Raw genomic sequence first — 27,118 nt, 5'->3', positions numbered from 1 at the left:
AAACCTCCCTGGAGGAAGACACCATCATTCAGAGCTTTAAGTCACCATTCCTTTTTTTTTTTTTTTTTGTCTGACACAGAAATAAAGCAACAACAAAAATATATAAGAAAGTAATAGTTATCCAATACCCCAGAGGAAAAAATCAGACATCAACAACAGACCAGAAGACTCAAATGCTGGAATTATTGAATAAAACCTTAGAAGAATTGTTATACAAGAATTTAAATGACAATATGGAGAATCCTGGCACACCAGTAACAACCGTAAGAAAGAGAATCAAAACTACTTAAGACGGATGGCAGTGGATGACAGAAGGCTAAAGTAAATCAGTAAACTAGACGAAGGAAGACTAGAGGTGGAGACGAAATGACGGGAGACACAGACAGACGCGGACAAAAGGAAAAGGTCTACCATGTGCCCTAGAACACTGAGGGGGGGAGGAAATAGGGCAGAACAGTATCTGAAGAGATAATACTAGGTTGAGAGTTTTTCAAAACATATCGAGCCACAAGACAAACTCCGAGGAATATAAACTGTAAACGAGCACTTCATAAAATTTCTTTTCAAGTGAAGTTGGAACACTTACCAAAACTAAACATGTACTCAGGCACAGAGCAAATCTCAAAACAAGAACGGACAGAGGAGTATATCCTGTGAGCTAATGGAATTTAGCTAAAAACCAGTAACAAAGAGGACAAGGAATTAATGGTTTTGAAATTAAGCAATGAATTTCTAAGTAACCCATGAATCGAAGAATGAATATGAAAAATTCTTCTATTACAAAGCTGTGGAAATGCAGCTACGGTTAAGTTTGCAGGAACTGTGTAACCTTAAATACATATATTAGAAAAGGGAAAACAATGGAAAAACCCCAGTGATCTAAGAATCCGGATTAAAAAGCCAGAAAGAAATCCCAACAAATCAAACATGAAAAAAGAAAAAAAAAGGAAAAAGAAAAAAAAAGAAGTCATATCTATAAGGGCAGAAATTAAAGAAAAAGGAAAACATAAAATAGAGTGACTTCTAAAATTCATTGATACATAACCTTGAAAAAGGAACTTCCTTAATCCAATAAGGAGTATCTATCTACAAAATACCTGTATTAAACAGCACATGTAACAGGAAATGTGGAAAGCACTCCCTTTGAGATCAGGAAAGACAAGGATGTTTGCTATCACTTCTATTCAACGTTGTACTTCAGGTCTTAACCAAATGCACTAAGGCATAAGCAAACAACAGAAGGACTGCAAAGGGAGAAAAAAAGCTGTCATTATCGTAGGCAACGTGATGCACACACAAAAGTCCTAAAGAATATATAGATGCTTATGGGATTTAGCAAATTTCCTGAATACAATAATCAGTTGTATTTCTATACATCAGCAACAGATTTTAATACACCATTATAGTAGCATCAAAAACATATATCTAGGAATAAGTTTAATACGTAGAACAACTACATGGTGAAGTTAAAGATGTAAATGAAGGATATACCATGTTCATGGACTGGAAGATTCAACACTGTAAAAAGGTCATTTCTCTCCAAAATAACTGGCAGATTAAAGGCAATCTTAACATCTCAGCAAGTGGTCTTTATTTAGGTGGAAATCAACAAGCTAATTCTAAACTTACAGAAAAACGCAAAGGGTCAAGATCGAAGACAATTCTGAAGAGGAATGAAAGAAATGAGAAAGTTGGATGACTTATTCTACTACACACCAAAACTAAAAGACTGTGTGGCACAGCGTAGAAAAGAAGACAGGTACAGGGCAGAAAAACAGACCAACAGAACAGAATCTAGATATGGATCCACATATATCTATGGACACTTAAATCATAACAAAGGCAGTGCCACAGCGCAAGAGGGAAAGGGTGATCCATCCTTTCAATAAATGTTGCTAAGTCGAATGGATATTTATGTGGAAAGACACTAATTTTGATCCGTACCTCGCATCATATACAAAAATCAACTTCAGGTGGATTATAGATCCCAATGTGAGAAGAAAAATAATAACGCTTCTAGAAGGTAGCATAACACCACCATGACTTCAGGTAGACAAAAAGTTCCTAAACAGCGCACACAATACATTAACCATAAGAGTAAATCTGAAGAAACCCAAGTGGTGAGACACAGAATAGGACAGTGATTTGTTGCAATACATAGAATTCAGAGAGCTTGCATCTAGAATATATGAAGAATGTATATAAATCAGTAAAAAAAAGACAACTAAATAGAAGAAAGCCAAGAAACCTGAATAGGTACTTCATAAAAAAGGAAGTATGAATGGCCAATGAACAGTTCATACCTCTATTTCATTAGCAATCAGCAATTACAATTATAACCACAAATTACAATTAGGAAATTACAACCACAATGAAATACTATTTCACACCCACTGGAATGGGTAATTAAAGACTGGTAACACCAAGTGTCAGTGAGGCTGTGTAACCACAGGAACAAAATCTCATACTGCACTGGTAAGGGTAGGAGTATCAACGGAAACATAACGTCCTTCCTTCTTCCCTTCATCTATTTATTTATTTATATATATATTTTTAAAAGTTTATTGCCCAATGCAGGGCTTGAACTCATTAACTGTGAGATCATGATCTGAGCCAAAGTCAGTTTAACTGAGCCAGCCAGGCACCCTTGAAACAAAACTTAATTTTTATTTATTCATTTAAAAAATTTTTGTTTTAACATTTATTCATTTTTGAGAGAGAGAGAGAGAGAGAGAGGGAGGGAGGGAGGGAGGGAGGGAGAGAGACGGAGCTCAAGAGGGGGTGGGCAGAGAGGGAGGGAGACAGAATCCAAAGCAGGCTCCAGGCTCTGAGCTGTCAGCACAGAGCCCAATGCGGGGCTCTAACCCACGAACCGTGAGATCATGACCTGAGCTGAAGTCAGACACTTAACCGATTGAGCCACCCAGGCACCCTGAAACATAACTTTAAAACAGTTCAATACAATCTACTAAAACTGAGAATTACACATACTTTATATACGTGCACCAAAAGATTTAATATGCATAACAGCTCCAAACTGGAAACCCAATGTCCCAACAAGAGGAGGAAAAAATTGTGGTATATTCATATAACAAAAATGAACACAGCAAGAAAATGAAAGACTTGTTGCTACATGCAACAACATGGATGCATCTCGCAAAGAAAATGGTGAGTGAAAGAAGCCAAATACCAAAGAAAACATATTCTGGTCTCCATTTATATATCAGGTTTTATTTATTTATTTATTTTTTTTTTTTTTATTTATTTTTTTTTTTATTTTTGGGACAGAGAGAGACAGAGCATGAACGGGGGAGGGGCAGAGAGAGAGGGAGACACAGAATCGGAAACAGGCTCCAGGCTCCGAGCCATCAGCCCAGAGCCTGACGCGGGGCTCGAACTCACGGACCGCGAGATCGTGACCTGGCTGAAGTCGGACGCTTAACCGACTGCGCCACCCAGGCGCCCCAATATATATCAGGTTTTAAAACAGGGAAAATTATATGGTGCTAATATTCAAGAAGGAAGGAATGAGTACGAGAGGGGCTTCTGGGCGTTGAAAATTTATTGGGGCACCTGGGTGGCTCAGGTGGTTAAGCGTCTGACTCTTGATCTCTGCTCAGGATATGATCTCACGGTTCTGGAGTTCGAGCCTGGCGTCAGGCTCTGCACTGATGGCAAAGAGCCTGCTTGGGATTCTGTCTCTCCCTCTCGCTGCCCCTCCCCAACTTGTGCTCTCGCTCTTTCAAAATAACGAAGTTAAAAAAATAAAAAGAAAATGACTTATTACTTGACCTGGGTGGTGGTTACATGGAGCTAAACACTTACAATACTTGTTTTTCTACATTAGACTCTGATTTAAAAAAAATATTTTCAACATGGATATGACACAGAATGCTATGCAATATATGATAAAAAAGGATGTTTTTCAAAAAAGCACACGTGATGATCCCATTTGTGTAACACAGACCAGTAATTCTGTGTATTATCTGTGTTTGCATATAGCACGAATGTTAACAGGTACTATGGGACAGAGCCTGGGACACCCAGGGCAGGGGAATTTTATTTTACTTAAAACCTTTTTGAAACCAGGAAATGTACTACTTGCAGCAGGTATCACAAATTCCAACAAAAAGAGTACACAGTAAAAAGTTTCCCTCCTACAGCAATAGTTATTCCCAGTTTTTAATGAAATCTGTCAGAATTATTCTATGCACTTTAAAAGATTAAAGAAACCAGCAGCACAAACAACAGAGGATACTATAGACACAGTTCTGCACCTTGCTTTTGTCATGTATCTTTTAGATCATTCACATCAGCGCCTATTAAGGTACCTTATTCTTTTGGATAGTTACATAGTATTTCAACTTATGGAAAAACTGTCATTCAACCCCCCCCCCCCCACCCAAAGGCACATTTACATTGTTTCCAAGATTCTGCTATTAAAATGCTACAATCAACATCCTTGTATATGTTTTCCAGTGTATATGTAGAATTAATTCCGAAAAGCAAGGCTGCTGGACCAAGGGCACCTGCATCTCTAATATTGGTAATTACCTGCCACACTGCCCTCTAGAGAACTGTATGAATTGACACTCCCACCAGCATTGCACAAGAAGACCGTTTTCACAAATACTTTCATGGCTTTTATTTTACATTTAAATCCTGTTTCTCCAATATAGGAAAATCCGCCCAAACTCACTCATAAGAGACACAAATACTACTCCTCACCTAACTGGTAAAAATCCAAAGCTATGACAACCTTCATCTATTGATTACTATGGAAAAATGGTGACTCATACGATGCCGATGGGAATGCTAAATGGTACATACTCTAAGAAGGGGAAGTTAACAATATCTAGCAAAACTACACATGCATTTAACCTTTGGCCTGGAAATCTATATTCTGGGGAAGCTATCCTAGAAGTGTAAAGGCCAAAGTGTGAAATGACACATGAACTAGAGCATTACCTACAGCACCATCTGTCCCAGCATTAGATGGAAACAACCCAATGTTTGTCACCAAAGGGAAAGAGTGACTATGCAGGTGTAGAGGGAAAGACGAAGCAAGGCTCAAACTTGCACCTATCACTGCCTCAAAGGTTAGAAGGTGGGCTTTACAGATAGACATGGATTTGCATATGGTTTTGAGGGGAAACAAAAAAAACAGTGGAAGGACGATCAAAAAGTAATAAAACAGGAAGGGAACAACATGGAGTAGAAAGAGGTGGCAACCGGACTTCTGAGTGTATTTTGCTTTATCGTATTTGATAAAGAACGTCCGAACGTCCTTTGGACGATTTAAGTATTTTATTTTACATAATTAAAAGCAAACTATATTCAAAAATAAAAGAAATCCCTAAAACATTAAAATACACTGAATAAACCTTACCGTATATCAAGTTGGTGGTGTAAATGAGAACACTGAATTCACATTACTTTATAACACGTATTTTGATTGTATATTCCCCAGTACCCATACAAGGATATACACTAACAACAAAATGAGTCACAAATAATTCTTAAGCTGGTTTGTCTTATTGTTTGTAATGGCACTGACATCATTATTTTGAAATCGTGTGTACTAGGGACCCATCAAATAAGTAATTATGAAGTGACATTTTTTGTATAAGAATACATAAAAATATAAAATCAAAGAAATTATGTAAAAAGTTCTGTAATCCTAAATCTGAATTTGAAATATCAGTACAAACTAACGATTGAGCGTCCTCTTTCTAAAGGGTACGCATACCTTAATGGTCCTAGAGACTGTACCTACAAATATCATTTCCAATTCAAAAAAACCAAGGCTGTCTGAACAAAGAGACTTCAGTTTGAGTTGGAAATGTACACAAAGGATTTTTTTTTTTTTTTTTTTTTTTTTTTTTTTTTAAAGTTAAAAAGGACAAGTTATTTATCAAAAACTACTGGGGTAAGAGCACCTGTGTGGAGTCTGCTTGGGAGTTTCTCTCTCTGCCCCTCCCCCTCTCACGCTGTCTCACTCTCAAAATAAATAAACTTTAAAAAAATACTATTTTTCACAAACTTGAAGGTTTGTGGCAACTCTTGCTTTAAGCAAGTCTATTGCTGCCATTTCCCCAACAGCATGTGCTCACTTCATGTCTCTGTCTCACATTTTGTAAGTCTTACAATATTTCCAACTCTTTATCATCATTCTATGTGTTATAATGACCTGTGATCAGTGATCCTCAATACTCTTACTGTAACTGTAACTGTCTTAGAACATCACAACCCATACCCGTGCAAGGTGGCAAACTGAACTGGTAAATGCATGTGTCCTGTTCCACCAACTGGCACTTCCCCCACCCTCTCTCCCCCTTTCCTCGGGCCTCCCTATTTGCCGAGATACAAAAGTACGGAAATCACACCAAGAACAAGCCTACAATGGCCTCTAAGTGTCCAAGTGAAAGGAAGAGTCGCATGTCTGACTTTCAAGCAAAAGCTACAAATGATCAAGCTGAGCGAGAAAGACAGGTCAAGAGCCGAGACACTGAAAGCTAGGCTTCTCGTACCCAATAACCAAGGTGTGAACGCAAAGGAAAAGGTATTGAAGAAATCAGCAGTGCTACCCTAAGGAACACACAAATGATAAAGTGAGGAGGCCTTATTGCTGAGAGGGAGGAAGTCTCAGTGGGCTGGACAGAAGACCAAACCAGCCACAACATTCCCTTAAGCCAAAGCCTCATCCAGAGCAAGACCCAGCTCAATTCAACGAAGGCTTAGAGGTGAGGAAGCTGAAGCGAAGTCTGAAGCCAGCAAAGGCCAACTCAATGAGGTTTAAGGGAAGAAGCCGTCTGCACAACAAGGCAAAGCAGCAAGTGCTGATGGAGAAGCTGCAGCAAAGTTATCCAGAAGATCCAGCTAAGGTCATTAATGAAGGCGGCTCCACCAATCAACAGATTTTCAGTACAGAGAGCCTTACGTTGGAAGAGGCCATCCAGGACTTCTGTAACTATAAAGTCGGTGCCTGGCTTCAAAGCTTCAAAGGACAGGCCGACTCTCTTGTCACGGGCAAACGCAGCTGGTGACTTCAAGTTGAAGCCAGTGCTCACTGACCGTTCTGAAAATCCTAGGGCCCTTAAGAATTATCCTAAATCTGCGCGTTGTGATGATTACGTGAGGAAAGTTACGTAAAGTGCTTAGCACAGGGCCTATCACAGAGTAAGTGCTCCAGGTAAAGGTTACTATTTAATATTCTTTATATTCCCACGGCTGCTCTGGCTTAGGCCTTCATCTTTCATTTGTATTACCCTAAGAACCTTCTGGATTATCTTATCTCAAAAACGGTCTCCTCTCAAAAATCTTTCACACATGCCTTATTTGTTTTCTAGCTACTATATATAGGGTGTCCACTACTGACAGGCACTGTGATGGGCATTTTCCAAGCATTGCCCTCAATCTTTGTAATAATCTTTTGGAGATGAGAAAGGTTTAAGTGACTTACCCGCCCAAGCCCCTATAGGTACTAAGAGTCAAGAGTCAAGATTTGAACGCAAGTCTGTCTGGTAGCAAAGCTTGCTCTGTTCCCTAGGCCACACTACTTCCTCTTACTAAGAAAGAATTGCAAATTTTTCTAAAAAAGAAATTTTTTTAATGACAATATTTTAAAAACTTTCACTAAATTCTCAATGACAGTAGGGTGAATTTCTTTTCTAAGACCCAGTGCAATCGGGATTGAATCTACCTTTTCAATTAAATTAGTATCATTTATGGAATTCTTCATCCTTTAGTCTATTTATCTGCAATACTGGCTGTTTTGTGCCACATGCCCTGGTTTGCTTTCTGGGCTTTCTAGTCCATCCCTGGGTCTACCGTTACCGTTCAAGGGTTTGTATCTTCTGTTTAGCTCAGAGGTAACCCCAATATCTGACAAACAGAAGGTGCCTAGTAAACACTGGCTAATCAACTAATTAATGCTTGGAACGCATTTCTCCCATAGCACAGGATGAACGTACCTGAGAGAAACCTCGAGAAGAACTGTAAGAACTGGTAATGGCATTGCGGCTGGAGCTAGGGATGCCACCTGTGTACGTGCTTGTCAAGGAGCTCATGGAAGAGGTGCGGGATCTCTTATTCAAGTGGTCATCTGAGCTCTGGCAATTGAGACCTCTTTTCAGAGAGCCAGGCCTAATACAAGAGAAAAGGACAGTGAGGTGCACAAGGCAACATTCTTTGAAGGCTTTCATCCGTGGCTATAAAATGTTTCTTAAATAAACTTAATAAAAAAGGATAAAGCTCTTAATATTACTGTCACCACTTCAGCTAAGTATCTCTGACAAAGGCAGGAAGGGAAAGCCAAATATTCAAAAAGTGAAATGTAGGATTCCACTTAAATAAAATTAAAAAAAAAAAAAAATTTTAGAAAATGCACCCTAATCTACAGTGACAAAAAGCAGATCAGTGGATGCCTGGGGATAGAGGCAGGACTGGAGAGAGGTGCTACTAAGGGGCACGGGGAAACTTGTGAAGGTGACGGTTATGTTTATTACCTCGATTGTGGCAATGGTTTAGCAGGTGTATACATGTCAGAACTTATCAAACTGTACACTTTAGACAGGCACAGTTTATTATAAATGTCAATTATACTTCAACAAAGCTATTAAAAAAAAATCAGAGTTAAGAGGAACCAACCAATTTTTCTAAGCTTCCAGCTGAAACAAAAATTCTCTAAACATCTTTCTTGTAGAATAGTCATCCAACCTTTGTTACAATGTAGACAACTCACGATCTCCTAGAGTGATGACTGTTAGCCACTCTTACACTGGATGGAGGAAATGTATTTCCCCTAAGGTCCACCTATTTCACCAGGGGAATCCCATCTGGAGCCAAACCAAGCGACTGTTTTCCTTCTTTTTTTTCCATGCGACTGTCCTTGAGGTTCTTGAAGACCATTAGCCTCCCCTCCCTCATTTACTTATTCTCCTTGAGATTTTTTCTCCTTTGGGTTAGTACTTTGTACCTTTAAAACCCACTCATGTGCCACCACCACCCCTTAACATCTTATAATTGCTTCACGTGGAATGAATGTCAGGTTGTGTTTATCTTCTCTTACCGTGTAGGGCATCGAAGCAAGCACAGCATTGCATGGATGATCTGAACAGAATTAAGGGAAGCAGGACTGCCTCTCACCTGCTCCATGCTAGTCTTTGTTCTTTTATCAGTACAGACTAGGAGCACATCCGCTCTTCTGACAGCCTTATCATACTACTAACTCAATAAGCATGTAAGTCACCCCAAGTACCTCACCAATTTCTAAGCCACTTTCCCTCCTATCCAATTCTTCCTTAAATATACTTCAACTCACACGTACAAACTTAACATTTATCTTAAATGTCACACTGTTGCATTTTATCCATTGCACAAACCTGTTTACATATGTGGTTAAATACATTTACAAACTCTTAGCCTTACCATATTTTATCCATAGTAATGAAAAAATATTAGAAGAAATTAGATGATACTGTGGCACATTACTCAAAATGTTCCTCTCCAATTTCAAAGATTTGAACCTGAATTAATAAAGCATCACAAAAAAGCACAGAGTAAAATCTACAGGAAAACAGCTCTGAGGGTTCCCTTTCCCCAACAGTCTATCTCATTCAGATAAGAGTCTCACTTACTTAGGCACAAAAGCAGCAGGAACTCCATTAGCCACCAGGGGCTCAAATGCCGAATGTCCACTCCCACTGCTATCATGGCGCCTGTGACAAATCAAAAAACCCTCAATTAAATGAAATGACTGCTTTTTTTTTTTCTTAGAGTATCTCCTCATATTCCTGGAACCTTATACTATTTCCATGGCATATAAGTTCCACGCTAGATAAGGAAAAGTTGCTTCAAATCCTAAAGATTCTGAAAGGTAAATTTATTCTAAGATTGTCCTCATACCAAGGGAAGTATAAACATGCTTCAAGACCTTTTGACCTTATTAAGGTGTATCAATTAATTGCTAACTTCTCTCCAAAGTTTTACAATCACAAATTTGATACTCTACCATCCACAGATTAAAACCAAAAAACCAATGAACACTTTAGGGACCAACCCACACATCCCATAGTGTTCTAAAGGTTAATATGGCAAATCCGTTAGGGAAAAATGTCATATAACACACATAAGAAGGACCTATGCATGGTGCCCATAATCACCGCTTACTCCAAGTGTGAGAAAGATAACAGGGTCTTCAGTTATATAGGCTCATGGGGTGAAGAAAAATTCTAACTGGAGAACAAGGGAGACCTACTGGGAATATAAAAAAAGAGTCCTTCTCCTGCCTCCAACCCCCACTCGCCACCCCTGCTTAGCTAGCTAACATTAGTTCAAAGTGCTCACTTGTAAATCATCTCTCCACCATCAGATCTTCCCACATCACATAAAACACTTCCACTTATTAATATTTCCCTACCTAATTTTCCACTGGCAGTATCAAAGATGGCCATCTTTGAACTTGTAGGAGATGAAAAATCTAGTCTAGGTAATAGAAACAATATATTTAACAAGTATGGGGTCCACTGTCTCCTCAGAGTGCTTCCTTGTCTAATATAAAGAACCCCCCCCCCTTCTAATTAGTCTGTTAGATCCACCCTGTTGTTTCTTTTTTCTTTTTTTAACCTCTAGACACAATCTAGAATTCCTCATCTTCTTATCCAAGTCCCATGGGAACTCCATCTTGCTCGCTGCCCTATCCACAGTACCTGGAGTAGGCCCTGGCAAAAAGAAGGTGCTCAATCTGTTGAATCAAAAGACTGGAGGGGCGCCTGGGTGGCGCAGTCGGTTGAGCGTCCGACTTCAGCCAGGTCACGATCTCGCGGTCCGTGAGTTCGAGCCCCGCGTCGGGCTCTGGGCTGATGGCTCGGAGCCTGGAGCCTGTTTCCGATTCTGTGTCTCCCTCTCTCTCTGCCCCTCCCCCGTTCATGCTCTGTCTCTCTCTGTCCCAAAAGTAAATAAAAAACGTTGGAAAAAAAACAAAAAACAAAAAACAAAAGACTGGAATCCTGAACTGATTCTTGGAAAGCCATAAGCAGTTCGGCATCCTAACTAGTGACTTCAGCCTCTACTCTTTCCACACTCAGGAGACAGACTGTTTATTCCATTTTCATTAAGATATCAGAAATCAAACAATGAAATTGGTTTTACTCTCATTACTGATAAATCTGCCATATTCCAGTCTTCACCTTTCTTTGCTAAACGTTTCTTCAGCACAAGTAAGACACTTGAAATGGGGGTTACCCAAATAACTGAACAACACAAGCTGGTGAGGGAAAGATTGTTAGCATTCTCTCTAAAAAATAAGATTCAGCACATTTGTATCAAAAGTATGAGGCTAACATGGCTAACAGCTGTCAGCTTATCTCTGGCACTTATGGAAAAGGTAAATTATAAAGTTTAACTTGTATCTTAGAAAACTAAGAACATTAAAGCCCTTGTTACCAAGCTCTTCCACGGAAGCCAAAGAAGCCTACTATAAATATAAAGCTCACAAACTGGAGTTGGCCTTTGTATCTTTTTGGCAATGATCTGTATTTCAACAAATCACAGGAGTCCATGTGGGAGGCCTGTTTAATACTCTGCTGGGCTGGTTACCTTCTTTTATTTTCCTGGCTATCAAAAAATATTTGGTCTTCTTCCTCCACCGTCCTTTTCTTTCTCTCCTTGAGGGCACTCAGTACAGTTTCCTTTGCACATGGGTCTGGGGCATTATTTGATGGTGAGGACAGTGTGGAGTTGATTATCTGCTCTGGTCTGTAAGGAAAGATAATATTCTAGCATCAACACATTTTAATAACCATGTCAGGGACAGTAGAGTGGCTCAGTTGGTTAAGCTTCTGTCTTGGCTCAGGGCATGATCTCACGGTTCGTGGGCTTGAGCCCTACACATCGAGGTCTCTGCTGTCAGCACATAGCCTGCTTCAGATCCTCTGTCCCTGTCTCTCTCTGCACCCCCCCCACATTCACTCTCTTTAAAAAATAAATGAACGTTAAAAAAATAAATAATCATGCCATACAGCACAGACTTCAGCCGCTGAAAATCAGAAGCTAACTGATAAGCAAACGTATACACTGATAGAAACTGCCCCTAGCAATTAAAGCTACAGCCTAAGGCCAAAACAAAACAAACATAAAAAACTGTTCAAGGACCAGATTTAGGGATTTCTCATTCAAATAAGCAGTTTCTTCCCTTTTATGCTTTACATTTGTTTTGTCAGAGGAGTAGCTATAGAAGAATAAGTGGAAATAAATCGGAGTTCATTCTGCCAGCAGTAATACTCACATTGGCGAACGAGCCAATTTACTATCTGGAGGAGCAATCCTCACTGTCACTGGGCTGCACACCATTTTGGAATTACGAGCAGATAGCACAGTCTTCTTGTGATAACCATTCCAGCACACTGTAGGAAGTACCCCCAGAAGGGAATATTGGGCCTGCTGGATTGGGTATCGTCTTCGAGGTGTTATGACAAACCGGTTTGATAAAGTCCCACAATCCCTATGGAGAATGGGAGACACACTATAGAATCAAAGAAGCTTAAAAGAATGGCAGAAAACGTAGACTCCTAAAGCATCACGTGGGTTCGGTTATTTTCCAGAGAGCTCAGACCGCTTTTTGAGCCACACAAAACAGCATTTTTATGGCAACGTTCCCCCATTCCATCTAAGGGTGGCAAGTGGCAGCTGTTGAACAGCTGTCCCTACAATGGATTTCAACAATTTTGAGAGGGAAATTGAAAACCCTGCCCACACAAGGAAAACTACAATGGAAGGAAAGTGCATGTTAGGGCACGCCAGGCGGCACTTTTGAAGAATTCTCAAAGCATTTCAGTTTTTTATGCTGAGTCATAAGTAATATACACCCAAAGTCAAACATTTTTACTACCTAAAGTTGATCCTTCAACTACTTGTGTTTATCCATAATCTAATATTTTCACCAAAGTTTTGGATTTCCTTGTGTCACTCAGCTATTGGGACTAAACGGAAATGCCTCTTTGATATTTATCATCAAATTTTATCAAAGAGGGGTCTCCTGGGAACACCGCTTTGATGTACTTCTCCTACTGGTCGAAAGGAAAAAATGTAACAAAATATACGATCTAAACTATTCTTGAAAGAACAAGATATTTTCACCAAAAGTGGGATATTTTAGTAGCTTATTAAGTATCCTGCTGAATCCATGCCGTATGAAAATTAAGTTTTAAAAACTGTAAGGAAGGAAACAGCTCTGCCATCACATCTCATCCCAAAGGTTCGAGGAGGGCAGGAGGCGGTTGACACACACCAAGGTGTTTAAAGAGGACAAAGCGACACAGAATCCACTTTGACTTAACGAAAAAGAAAATCGGATTTAAAAGTTAAGCCCTCCATTCAAAGCTGGTCGACAAAGAGGAGGGTCTGGGGAAGGTGAGCGTATCTTACCGGTGGGAAGGCCTCCTCGAGGGTCGGAGAAGAGGAGTGGGGAGAGAAGGGTGAATGTGGTGAGCGCGATGCGCCGAGTGCGCTGGCGACGCGGCGCGCGCGGACGCGCAGCGGCGGCCAGGCCTCTCCAGCAGGTCCCTGGCCTCCGGGGCGGGGACAGGCTGCGGGGGGCCGGGCTTGCCCAGGTAACTGCCCATGAGGAGCAGTTCGGCCGGGTCGGGTCCTTCGAGCGGGCTCCGCGGCTCTAGGAGACTTCCGTTCACCGCCGACTTGGCCGGAGGCGAAGCGTGCAGTGCTCGCTGACGCTGCGCGCTCCGAACGAACGAGGAGAGGGCGCGCGAACCTCGGGGCTCGCGGCTCAGTCCCCACCAGGCCGCGGTGGCCCCCACGGCCAGCCAGGCCAGCGCCGCCGCCGCCGGCACCAGGTACAGCACGAGGCCGAACAGCGACAAGCCAAGGAGCGCCGCCCCGGCCGACCCACCGCAGCCCCCGCTCCGGCCCCGGCCGTCCCTGGCGCTCGCTATCGGCCGCCGCCGCTCGCCTCCGCCAGCCGCCGCAGCCGCCGGAGACATCGCGGCTCCGCGCCGCGGAGAAGACTTAAATATCCCAGCGTGCACCGCGCCGCGCGCCGCGTCATCGCGCGCCGGCTGCGTCACCGCGCGCGCGACCCGGACGCGCGACCGCCGCGGGCAACGCCGCTGCTGCCCGGCAACGCGCTAGACCCGACCCAGCTCGGCAAAGGCGGTCTCGCAGAAACGCGGCGCTCGTCTTCTGGCGGGTTCCGCGCGTCCACCGCACCGCACCGCACCCCACCCATACCGAGGTGAGCCTGTGGAAGAGTCGCGTTAAGAATAAAAGCTCCGGAAAGCGACGTGATGTTTCATCTATGTTATTTTCTAGGGGACTAACGTCCCCGGAACAGTGTTACCAGAGGTAGTGAGTTTTTTCAGTTGCCCTGTTTACTGCCCAAGGGGGTTTACTTCTACAGCAACACTGAAATGCAAGACCAACCCAAACCAACCACCCTTGTTAAATGTGTATCTAATTCTAATAAATTCCCGCTCAAGCAGTCTAACAAAGAGTCTAACAGATTGCGGATCAAACCTTAAGCTGCGACCTGAGTCGGAGTTGCTGCGGTACAAATTGTTTCAGTGGTACAGTTATCTACCAAATTTCACATCGGGTCCAGAATCGGGGAGATTTTGAGGATTTGTGATCAATTTACCTATGTTAAATGTGGTGGTCTTAGAAAGTGGGCTCGTGGTTGTCGAGGGCTGGGGAGTGTGTTGGGGGTCGGAAAATGGAGACTGCTAAAAAGTAGAGTTTTCTTTTTGAAGGGCAACAAAACTGTTTTAAAATTAGATTATGGTGATTGTTGCAGAATCCTGTGAATTGTATGGCATGTGAATTGTATCTTAATAAAACCGCTGAAAACAAAGAAACCTTTAGTGGTCTGCCAATTCAGATTTTGAACTAGCTGAGCTTCCTGGACCATTCACTCACTCCACTGCTAATCTGCACTGAAGAGATGAAAGGGGAAAAGCCAGGGTCTCTGATCTCTACAAGCCTTCTCTTTAGTAGAGAAGAAATAGGTGTAAGTAGAAAGCTACAATTCAGTGTGGCCAGTGTGATAACAGACGCACAAAAGAGAGAGGGAATGATAAAGAAGTAGATAGGCTGGGAGGTGTTACTGGAGGGGAGAGAACTGGCTAAAGCAAGTTCAAGGCAAATACGGGAGCACTGTGCAGAGGCACAGAGATGGAAAGGAGTATGATACAAGAGTCTCCGAACAGTTCAATGTGGCTGGAGACTGGGAAGTTTGAGGGAATAAAGAGGTTGGAAAGATAGGCAGGACTCGGTAAAGATGCCTCTGGAGCAATTTGAAGAGATGAGAAAGGCACGCAGTTCTCCCCAACCCACTGCAAGGGCAATTCGGCTTCTGTTTGATTTCATATAAGACTTCATTTGACAAGCAAAGGGATGGGCTGTTATTTAGGAACAAATGTCAATAGCAGCAGCGGAATGGCGGGACAAAAGCCAAGCTGCAGTGAGTTAAACAATGAAATGGAAGACGAGGAAATGGAGGCAGTGACTGCAGACTTCCCATTCAAGAATTGGGATACTAAGGAAAAAGAAAGTATCTAGCTCAGCAAGGGTCCTTTAAATTATCATATATTACTGGAATTGAGAGGAAGAGCCAGACATAAAAGCCATCAGTGTATACATGTTGGGAGACTAAGATTACTTTGGAATTAATGTAGATCGAGAGAGGTCTGAGACCTGAGCCCCAGGGCACCCCAGTGTTTACAAGTCGAAGAAATGGACACACAAAACCTGCAAATCATTTAGTAAAATACAGATAAGTATGACTACATTAAAATGTTAACACTCCTGTATGGGAAAAGACAACACAGGTGCTAAAAGAGAAGCTAATTAAGACTGAGAAAAAAAAACCACTCTCATATAAGCAAATAAACCTCATATAAAAAAACACATAAATGAAATTTATAAGGAATCAGTAACAAAAAGACTCAAATGTAAAAAGTACAAGTGATATAAAAATTAATTCATTGAATAGGAAACCCAAATAGGTAGTAATAAGTAAATATATATGTACATGTATTTAACCTCACTAGTAATCTAGGAAGGCTTTACGGTAGTAAAAATTTTGCATTCCTTTGCTCAAGGAGAAAAATTTAATGGTTCAACAAGATCAAATTGTGGCAAGAATGTGGAACAAATGGAACTTACATACTGTTTGTGGATTCGTAAAACTATGATTTGGAGAGCAATTTGGCAATATCTAGGTAAGAGTGAAGAAACAGGTACCTCCTAACTGTGCAGTTCCACTTCTGGGTACAAAGACAGCCACTGCAGCATCATTTGCATTACCGGCAATCTGAACAACCCTAAATGTCTAATGCCTACCGACCCAAGGACAGATGGACAGTGTATAATTCATATCATAAAATACTATAAAGGCCGCTGAAAAATTAACCACCTTTCTAGCCATAATTAAGTGATTCCAGGCCAGTCCTCCCACCATAAACAACTATAAAAATGGACAAAATTTATGAGGCAACTACTGTCAGACAGAGAACAGGGGAAAGCTCAAGACTGATCCCTGAGAGGACGCTCCTGAGTGAGCCTTGAAAATCACCTAGTTCCTCTACTTGGGGACAATTTCCCAAGTTCAGTGCAGACAGCTAGAGTAGGGCTGAGGAGGCAAAAATCAGACTTCAGGATTGCTCAAATTGCTGGAAACCACTGGGCAGAGCAAGAGAAAGGAGGATGTCATGCAGACAGGGAGTTCCCGAAGTCTATGTGTGAGTTCCCCAAAAATCTGTGGCTGAAGGCTGGAGTGATGGTTAATTTTATGTCTCAACTTGACTGGGGCTCAGTGTGCCCAGATATTTGGTTAAAGATTATTTTTGGGATGCCTGTGAGAGTATTTCTGGATGAGATTAACATTTGAATTGGTATACTAAGTAAAGAAAATTCCCCTTCCACAGGGGAATTGGTTGGTAAGCCTCAACCAATCTGTTGAAGGCCTGAATAGAACAAAAGGCCTGGGTAAGAATTCTTTCTGCCTGGCTTTGAGCTGGAACATCTGTCTTCTCTCCCCTACTTTCAGACTTGAACTTGGAACTCACTATCAGTTCTTCTGCTTCTTAGGCCTTTGGCCTTGGACTGAAACTATGCCCTTGGCTCTCCTGGGTCCCCCCAGCTTGTTGACTGTAGATCTTGGGACTTCTCAGCCAATTCCTAATAATACTGTGTGCGTGTGTGTGTGCGTGTGGATGTGTATCCATCCTATTGGCTCTGTTTCTCTGGAGAACCCTGAATAATATAGTTGGGCTGTATATGCACAGAGAGACCACCTGAGGAGTACCAGAAAGCAAAGCACTAAATGGGTTAAGATTATAACAGAAATACTAGAGTTAGAGCAATCCTGGGGTAAGAGCATTGCCAGGGGAGTTCTGGCCCTACCAAAATGGAGAGATCTCATAAATGCATTTTTAACATCCTTGGCATCCAGCTGAAACAGCAGAAAGGCTACAACTTGAGGTAAGGACCACAGTCTAGAGTAAGACCTACTCTAGGTCTGCCTTAATAAATTCTAAAATCAAACCATGACAAGATCCACAAGCAATGAGTTTGGAGGTTGAGTCTCACCAAGTTAGTGGGGCCGTATCTGTAAAAACAAAACAAAAAACCAAGTGTAAACAAGTATAAGGTCATTAGCCAGTAATTACACTACCTGCCAAAACAAGAATCCATATATCTCATGGAGAGATAAGAGACTCCAGAGTATTGTTGACAGCATACACTATTCAATGAAAAGCCATTGAGACACACAAAGAAACAAAACAATGAGATCCATAGTCAAGAAAGAAAAAAAGCAGTATATAGAAATGAACCCAAGATGGTCTAAATGTTAGATTTAGCCAACCAAGATCTTAAAGTAACTATTATAAATACATCCAAAGAATTAAAGGAAAGTATGGTCTGAATGAGTAAACAGATACGGAATCTGCAGAGAAATGGAAATTATAAGGAAGAAACTAACAGAAATACTAAAACTAAGCAATAATTGAAATTTTTTACCAGATAAGCTTAACATCAGATTGGAGACAGCAAAATGAAGTCAGTGGACTTAAAGACAGATCAGTAGAACTGATCTCATAATGAAGAGACCTTCCAGGACCTATGAAACAATATCAAATAGTCTACATATGTTGTGTAACTGGACTGTAACAAGGAAAAGTGAGACTGGGGCAGGAGGAAATATTTAAAAGATAATGTCTGAATTTCCCAAATGTGATGAAAATTGTAACATAAAGATCCATGAAGTTGAACAAACTACAAAGCAACTAAGAGAATAACACAGCTTCCCATCAGAAACAAGGTAGGCTAGAAGACGACTAAGTTTCTTTTAAATGCTAGGGGTGTATTAGGAAGGTGCTGCCTCAGTGATGGGAAATAATCAGCCTTATACTGAGTACTGCTCTGGACCTACCTTATAAATCATTAAAGCAAAACCTAAAAGGATCAAACTGTTTTCAAGGATCTTAACTGCATCCCAAAACGAAGTTTAAGAAATGTACAGGGATAAAAAAATGACCAGTACTCAACATGATAAAATTCACAGTGTCTAGCATCCAAACAAAGATTATCAGGAATATAAACAAGCAGGAAAACACGACTCACCAAGAGAAGAGTCATCAATCAGAACTGACCCAGAACTGACACACATGTTAAAATTATCAGAGGACAATGAAAGTTGTTTTAACTGTATTCCATATGTTCAAAAAGATAACTACAGATATGGAAAAATATAAGAAATAATGGCCTCAAACTTCCCAGACATAATGAAAAATATACACCCACATATCTGAAGCTCAACCTCAAGTACAAGAAACAAAGAGAACTATAACAAGTCACATGGTAATGTCACATCATAACCAAATTGTTCAAAACCAGTGCCACAGGTAAGACCCTAAAGACAGCTAGAGATAGAATACATGTTACTTACAGAGGAACAAAGATAAAGATAATAACCAAATTTCTTGTTGGAAACAATGCAAGAGAGAAGACAGGAGAGTAACAACATCAAAGTACTAAGAGAAAAAACTAAATCTAGAGTGATATATATACCTGGTGAAAATATCTTTTTTTAAAAGAGGTCTTCAGACATACAAAACTAACAGTATAATTTAGTGTCAGTGTCAAACTAACAGTATAAGAAATGTTATAAACAGTAAAACAATATAAACAAGTAAAAACAGTATAAGAGATGTGCTTCAGGGAGAAGGAAAATAATTCCAGATGGAAACCTGGATCTACACAAAGGAATGAAGAGCACTGGAAATGGTAACTACATAGGTAGATATATGACTCCCCCCCCCCCCATTATTTAAATCTCTTTAAGACATAATTGAGTGACATAAGCAAAATGGCAGAGTAGACAGCTTCAAGCTCCCATCCTCCAACAGAAACATCAAAAGCAAACAAATGAAAACAAAACAGAACACAAAACTAGCAGTAACTGTTAGAACCAACTTTATCAGCACTCTGGAAAACAATCAAAGGTTTACATCAATGAAACAAATGCCGAATCAAAAAAACTGCAATTTTAAAGTGGTGGAAAGCTTTGTAATGTTTTTGCTTGCCCTTCTCCCACCTACTCCCCATCTTGGCAGTAATCTTCAAGACAGAAACCTGCATTCCTAGTGTGGGAACCTGGTTCCTGGTTCCACAAAGCACAGCAGACCTTATTTGCAAATTACTATGTATATCTGCTCTATATGGGGGCTACCTGAGGGAATGATGCAGGAACTCATCTCTATTTTGCCAAACTTGGAACTCATTCAGGCTGGAAAAACAGCGGGCACTGCTTGAAAACATTGCAAAGGAGACAAGCAACCGCAGATGCATGGGGCAAAAGGTTACAGTTGAGACACACAATGAACCACTGTTATGGACTGAATTTTGTTCCCCCCAAATTTATATGCTGTACCCCAATCCTCAATGTGACTCTATTTGGAGACAGGTTCCTTAAAGAGGTAATTAAATTTCATTGAGGTCATATGGGTGGAGCCCTAATCCAGCATGACCAGTGTCCTTATAAGAAGAGGTAGAGACCCCAGGGATGTCTGTGTACAAAGACCATGTAAGAACAGAGCCAGAAGACAGACAACTGCAACCAAGAGGATTCAGGAGAAGCCAGCCCTACCAACACATTGATCTTGGACTTTCAGCATCCAAGAACTGTGTAAAAATTAATTTCTATTGTTTAAGCCATCCAGTCTGTGGTATTTTGTTATGGCAATCCCCTAACAGACTAATACAGACTGACTAAAGTATGGGAGGGAAATTGTGGGAGTTTCTATGGGAAATCAGGGCATTCATAATCACCCATTATAACAGAGGATTTAGAAGGCCACATGCATGCCCAAGGCAAGATGCATGCTCAGAATGTATCTGACAAGACCAAAGTTTTCACTTTGGCCTGATCCTAGATCAGTGTAGGCCTGGACAAGTGTTGAAGAAAAGCTGTAGCATGGAGGCAATCCACAAAGACTAGAAGTGGGTTTTTTCCCCCGTCCATATTTAGCTCCTGGTATTCAAGGAAATCTCTGTCAAAACATTAGCTAGATACAAGTCAACATGACAGACTTCAGCAATCACACATGACAATGATACAGTTTGCAAAAATAGTTTGGAAAAGACACTAAATAAGAGGACTATTACAACCTTCAGTGATTTAATTTTTACAAACCCCAGCAAACAGCAAGGCAGAGGGAGATCAGATTTCCAGAGTTACTATATCATTTTATACAAATGTCCAGGTTTCGATGACAATCACAAGTCATGCAAAGGAACCAGACAGTATGGTCCACTCAAGGTAACAAAAATAAACTGGCACAAATTGGCCCTGAGAATTTCCAGACCTTGGATTTAACAAAGACTTTAAAAGAACAGTGTTAAATCTGCTCAAGAACTACAGGAAACTATGGGCAAAGAGCTAAAGGAAATCAGGGAAATGCTGTTTAAGCAAAATGAGAATACTAATAAAGAGGTAACTTACAAAACGGAACCAAAAAAATTCTGGAGCTAAAAGTACATTAACTGAAATAAAACATTCATTAGATGGTTTCAAGAGCAGATGTGAGCAGGCAGAAGAATCACCGAACTTGACTGAAATTATCCAGTTCGAGAAGCAGAAAGAAAAAAGATTGAGAAAAAAATAAACAGAGACTAAGAGCCCTGTGGGACAAAAACAAGAAGACGAACACATGCATTATGGGAGTCTCAAAGAAGAGACAGAGAAAGGCAGAAAGAATATTTGAAGAAGTAATAGTGAAAACCTTCCAAATTTGGTGAAAGATATTAGTCAGCAGATCCAAGAAGTCAACAAACTCCAAATAAAGTGAGCTCAAAAAGATGCACGCCAATATACATTATAATCAAACTGTATAAAGACAAAGAGTCTTCAAGTGGTCATGATCGGGTTGGCAGACAAGAGGGCTTCCCCCTTCTATGGAAAGGGGGTACCCTCCTCCACGTGATTCCTACAGCAGTTCAAGCTGCGGAGCACCAAGAGGTGGTGGCCGTGGAGGAAGCCGATCTGATAGAGGGGGAGGCAGAAGCAGGTATTAAAAGCAAACAAACCTTTGGACCAAAATCCCCGTTCAAAGAAACAAACAAAACAGTGGAACCTTTTCTGTCATAACTACCCAAGGACTACTAAAAGGAAAAATTGTGTTACCTTTTTTAAATTTCCTGTTAAGTTCCCCTTCCATAATTTTTATGTTCTTGTGAGGGAAAAAAGTAAAATCTGTTAATCTTATTTGACTTTATGACATTGCTTTCAGTAAGCAAATGTTAAATGTGTTTAAGACTTGACTTGTGTACTAGTGTTGTAATTTTCCAAGTAAAAGTGTCCCTAAAGGTCACTTCCTATATCTTGATTTTTCCCAGTAAATGAGGCAAGCAATTCTAGGACCTTCCACAAACATCTAGCCATCTAAAATGGAGAGGTGGAATTCTTCTGCCTATACAAACAAGCTAGCTATTAGAGGGTGGTCGGGATATGCTACTCTTAGGATTTCAGAGTGTCTTCAAACTGAAATCTCCATGTTCTCAGTATGTAAAACCTGAGATCAGATGCTTTTATGTAAGGAAAGTGCTATTCACCCAATAAATCCAAAAAAGCAAATGGATAATGCTGGCCATATTTTGCCTTTCTGACATTTCCTTGGGAATCTACAAGAACCTCCCCTTTCCCCTCCCCCAATAAGACCATTTAAGTGTGTGTTAAGCAACTACAGAATACTACGTGAAAAGTTTGGCCAAAACCAACCATGAAGCTGCAAAAAAAAAAAAAAAAAAAAAAAAAAAAAGGACAGAGTCTTGAAAGCAGCAAGACAGAAGTGACTTGTCAAGTACAAGAGATCCTCAGTAAGATTACCAGCTGACTTACCACCTGAAACCAGAAGGCAGAGAGATGATACATTGAAAGATATCTGCACTCCCATGTTTACTACAGCATTATTTACAACAACCAAGATGTAGAAACAACCTGAGTGCCCATCAGTGGAAGGATGGATAAAAGAGATGTGGTATATGCATGCAATGGGATACTATTTACCATCAGAAAAGGAAATCCTGCCACTTGAGACAACATGGATGCACCCTTAGGACATTATGCTAAGTGAGATAAGTCAGAGAAAGACAAATACTATATGATATTACTTATATGTGGAATCCAAAAAATCCAAACTCCTAGAAACAGAGTAGAATGGTGATTACTAGACGCTGGAGGGTGGAGGAATCAAGGAGATGTTATTTTAAGTGTACAAACTTGCAACCAAGAGAAAAATGACTTCTGGAGATCTAACAAGCAACACAGTGGTTATAGTCGACAATACTGTATTATAAACTTCAAAGCCTAGTACTTAATTGTTCTCAACCCAAAAGTGTTAATTATGTGACATGACAGTAGTCTTAGCTAAAGCTATGGTGGTAATCTTATTGCAATATACAAATACATCAAATCAACACACTGTACACCTTAAACTTACACAGTGTTCTATGTTTACACCTCAATTTTTTTTAAGTGGTAACAAATGCACTTGTCAACCAAGAATTTTATATCCAGGAAAAATTTCCTTCAAAAATTAAAAAGAAATTAACTTATTCATAGTTACAAAAACTGTGGAAATTTGATAACACTAAAACCCCCATTTAACAAAAAATGCTAAAGTAAGTCCTTTTGATGGAAATGAAAGGATATGAGTAACTTAAAGCTGTATGAAAAAACAAAGATCTCTAACTAAATGGGCATATACAAAAACCTTATTGTATTTTGGTTTGTAGTTCCATGTTTTATTTCTTACATGAAAGACAAATGCATAAAAAGTAATTGTAAATCTGTGTTATTGGCCACACCATATATAGTGATGTAATTTGTGACAACAATAATGGGTGGCAGAGCTGTATAGAAGCAGAATTTTTGTGCGCTTAAGTTGTTATCAGTTCAAACTAGACTGTTATACATTTAAGATGATGAATGTAATTCCATGGTGACCACAAAGAAAATATTTTTAAAATACCTGCAAAAAGAAATGAGAGGGAATCAAAGTGGTTCACTATAAAAAAAAGTAACTAAATACAAAAGAAGGCAGTAATGGGAAAAAATGAAGAACAAAAAAAAAGTATAACACATACAGGAAACAAATAGGAAAAAGGAAAAGAAAGCCTTCCTTATGAGTCACTGCTTTAAATATAAATAAAAAATCTCAGTCAAAAGGCAGTTCGGCAGAATGGAGAAAAAACATGATCCAACTAGGTGCTGTCTTCAAAAGACTCATGTTAGATGCAAAGATACAAATAGGTTGAGAATCAAAGATTGGAAAGGAAAAATATTTCATGCTAACAGTAACCAAGAGAGACCTGGGAGTTGCAACCACACTAATACCACACAAAAAAGACTAAGAAACTATTATAAGACAAAGAGACCTTATCTACTGATAAAAGGACCAATTTTATCAAGAAGATACAACAATTATAAACATACATGCAACAAAAACATAGTGCCCTGAATTATATGATGCAAAAAATTGAAGGAATTGAAGGAAGAAATAGACCGTTCTACAGTAACAGTCAATGTACTATTTTCAATGGATAGACTATCTACAGAGAAGCTCAACAGGGAAATAGAGCACCTGAACAATACTATAAAACAACTACAGTGTACCCAACAACAGCAGAATACATATCCTTCTTAAATACACATGGAATATTTTCCAGGATATGGCATAAGTTAGACTACAAACTAAGTCTCCATAAATTTTAAAAGATTTTAATAATACAATGTATCTTCTCTGACCACAAAGGAACACAGGTAGAAATCAATAACAGAAGGAAAATTGAAAAAATGCACAAGTTGGTGGAAATTAAACTCTTAAACAATTAACACTCTTGAACAATGGGTCAAAGAAGAAATCACAAGGGAAATTTAAAAAGACAAATTCAAATGAAAAGATAACATAATTAAATCTGTGGGATGCTGTGAGGGCAGTGTTCATAAGGAAATGTATAGTTGTAAATGCCTACATTTTAAAATCAGGAAAGATTTCAAATCAATAACCTAACTTTATACTATGGGGAACTAGAAAAAAAAAGCAAACTATGCGCAAAGCTATCAGAAGGAAATAATGATTAGAATGGAGATTAATGTACAGAATAGAAAACAACAATCAATAAAAACCAAAAAGTTGGTTCTTTGGAAATATCAACAAAATGTGCAAACCTATAGACAGGCTGACAAAAAAAGAAGACACAAATAACTAAAATCGGAAATGAAAGTGGGAACACTACCAACCTTATGGAAATGAAAAAGGATTATAAGAGAATACTATGAATAACTGTACACCAACAAATGAGATAATCTAAATGAAATGGACAAATTCCTAGTAATATGCAAATTATCTAAACTGACTAAAGATGCAGCAGAAATCTCAGGAGACCTATAATAAGTAAAAAGACTGAATCAATAATCAAAAACCTCCCAACAAATAAAGACAAGAACCAGATGGCTTCACTGGTGAATTCTACCGGATACTTAAAGAACTACCAATGGGGTGCCTAGGTGGCTCAGTCGGTTAGGCGTCCTACTCTTGATTTTATCTCAGGTCATGATCTCATGGTTCATGAGCTTGAGCCCTTCATTGGGCTCCACACTGACAGTGTGGAGACTGCTTCGGATTTTCTCTCTACCTCTCTCTCTGCCCTTCTCCTGCGTGCATTCTCTCTCTCAAAATACAATAAACTTTTTAAAAAAATTACCACCAACTATTCTCAAATTCTTCCAAAAAACAGAAGACGAGGAACACTTTGCGAGTCATTCTAGAGGGCAGATACCAAAACCAGATAAAGACATCACAGGAAAACTATAGACCAATATCTTTTATGAAGATAGATGCTACCATATGTGTTAACTAACTAGAATTTAAATAAAAACTTGGAAAAAAAAGAGATGCAAAACTCCTGAACAAAATACCAGCAAACCAAATCTGGCATATAAAAAGTATTATATACATCATGACCAAGTGGGATTTATCCTAAGGATGTATGGCTGGTTGAATATATGAAAATCAGTGTAATACACCACATTCACAGAATAAAGGAAAAACACATACTCATCTCCATTAATGTAGAAAAGGCATTCGACAAAATCCAACATCTTGTCATGATAAAGCAGAAATAGAAAATTCTTCAAGGTGACAAAAGGTATTTATGAAAACTTTACATTTAATAGCATATTCAGTGGTGAAAGACTGAAAGCATCCATAAAATAAAGAACAAGGATGCAGCCTTTAGCCACTGCTATTCAACAATGAACTGGAAGTTCTAACCAGAGATACTAGACTAGAAAAAGAAATAAGACACCCAAATTCCAAAGGAAGAAATCACACCATCTCTATTTGTAGATGACACAATCCTATACAGAAAATCCCAAAGAATTCACAAAAGAGTCACTAGAGCTAATAAAATCAACAAAGTTGTAGAATATAAGATCTCACAAAAATCAATTGTGTTAAATTTTGTTTGTATACATCAGCAATAAATAATTTTAAAAAACCTGGGGAAATAATCCCATTTACAGTAAAATCTAAGATACTAAAATACCTAGGAATAAATTTTACCAAAGATTTGCATACTGAAAACTAAAAAATATTGCTGAAAGAAATTAAAGAAGACCTAAACTAATAGAAAGACACCCCTATTGATTGGAACACTTATTGTTAAGATGGCAATCCTACCCAAAGCAATCTACAGATTCAATGCAATCCCTATCCGAATTTCAGTAGCCTTTTTTTTTTTTTTTTTTTTGCAGAAATAGAGTCAATCCTCAAATTCCTAAGGAACTGCAAGGGTTCCAAATATGCAAAAACAATACTGAAAAGAAATCAATTCTAAATATGAAAGCTAAAACCATAAAATTTCTAAAACAAAGGGGTAAATTCTTCATGACACTGGCTTTCACACCAAAAGCATTACAACAAAAGAAGAACTAAACTGGGCTTCAACAAGATAAACAAACAAACAAACAAACAAAAAACCCTGTGCATCAAAGAGGATTATCAAGAATGTGCAAAGCCGGTCCACAGAATGGGAGAAAATATTTGCAGATCAGGTACTTGATCAGAGTTTAACATCCAGAATATACAGCAAATCTCTGCAAGTCAACAACAACAAAAGGAATAGTGCAATTAAAAAATAAGCAAAGGACTCATACAGATATTTCTCCAAAGAGACACAAATGGCCAACAAGGACATGAAAGCAGTACCATTAGTCATAGGGAAATGTAAATGAAAACACAATGAGATACCATTTCACACCTACTAAGATGACTATAAATAATAATAATAATAATAAAAGGAAAGTAAGTGTTGGTGAGGATATAGAGAAATTAGAACCCTCAAATACTGCTGTGGAAGACAGTTTGGCAGTTCCTCAAAAACATACAAAACAGAACTGCCATATATCCCAGTAATCTCACTTCTGGGTGTATATCCAAAGGAAATGAAATCATGACCTTGAAGAGAGCTGTTTCTCCATGTTCATTCCCTGCAGCATTCTTTAGAATAACCAAGCCATGGAAATAACCCAAGTGTCCATCTA

At 39.5% G+C, this 27,118-nt stretch overlaps 1 protein-coding gene across 3 annotated transcripts in view; it reads right to left on the bottom strand.

Moving 5' to 3' along the window:
• Positions 1-27,118, bottom strand: part of POM121C (POM121 transmembrane nucleoporin C) — a 53,102-nt gene that overhangs the window by 12,424 nt on the left and 13,560 nt on the right. The window contains exons 2-6 of one of the 3 annotated variants that reach the window (XM_078439937.2): positions 17,602-17,620; positions 12,287-12,502; positions 11,599-11,757; positions 9,639-9,719; positions 7,974-8,145 (exon numbers count right to left, since the gene is read on the bottom strand). In XM_078439937.2, the coding sequence (XP_078296063.2) occupies positions 7,974-8,145; positions 9,639-9,719; positions 11,599-11,757; positions 12,287-12,351 (477 nt within the window). In that variant the 5' untranslated portion in view covers positions 12,352-12,502; positions 17,602-17,620. Of the gene's footprint in view, positions 1-7,973; positions 8,146-9,638; positions 9,720-11,598; positions 11,758-12,286; positions 12,503-13,425; positions 14,057-17,601; positions 17,621-27,118 lie in introns of those variants that run through there. The other 2 variants (XM_078439935.2, XM_078439936.2) reach the window with 2 other exon arrangements.

Source organism: Panthera onca, chromosome E3, assembly GCF_046562875.1.
Source record: "Panthera onca isolate mPanOnc1 chromosome E3, mPanOnc1 haplotype 2, whole genome shotgun sequence".
Taxonomy (NCBI): Eukaryota; Metazoa; Chordata; class Mammalia; order Carnivora; family Felidae; genus Panthera; species Panthera onca.
Note: the sequence above shows the minus strand (reverse complement) of the source record. Positions and strands in the feature narration are given on the sequence as shown.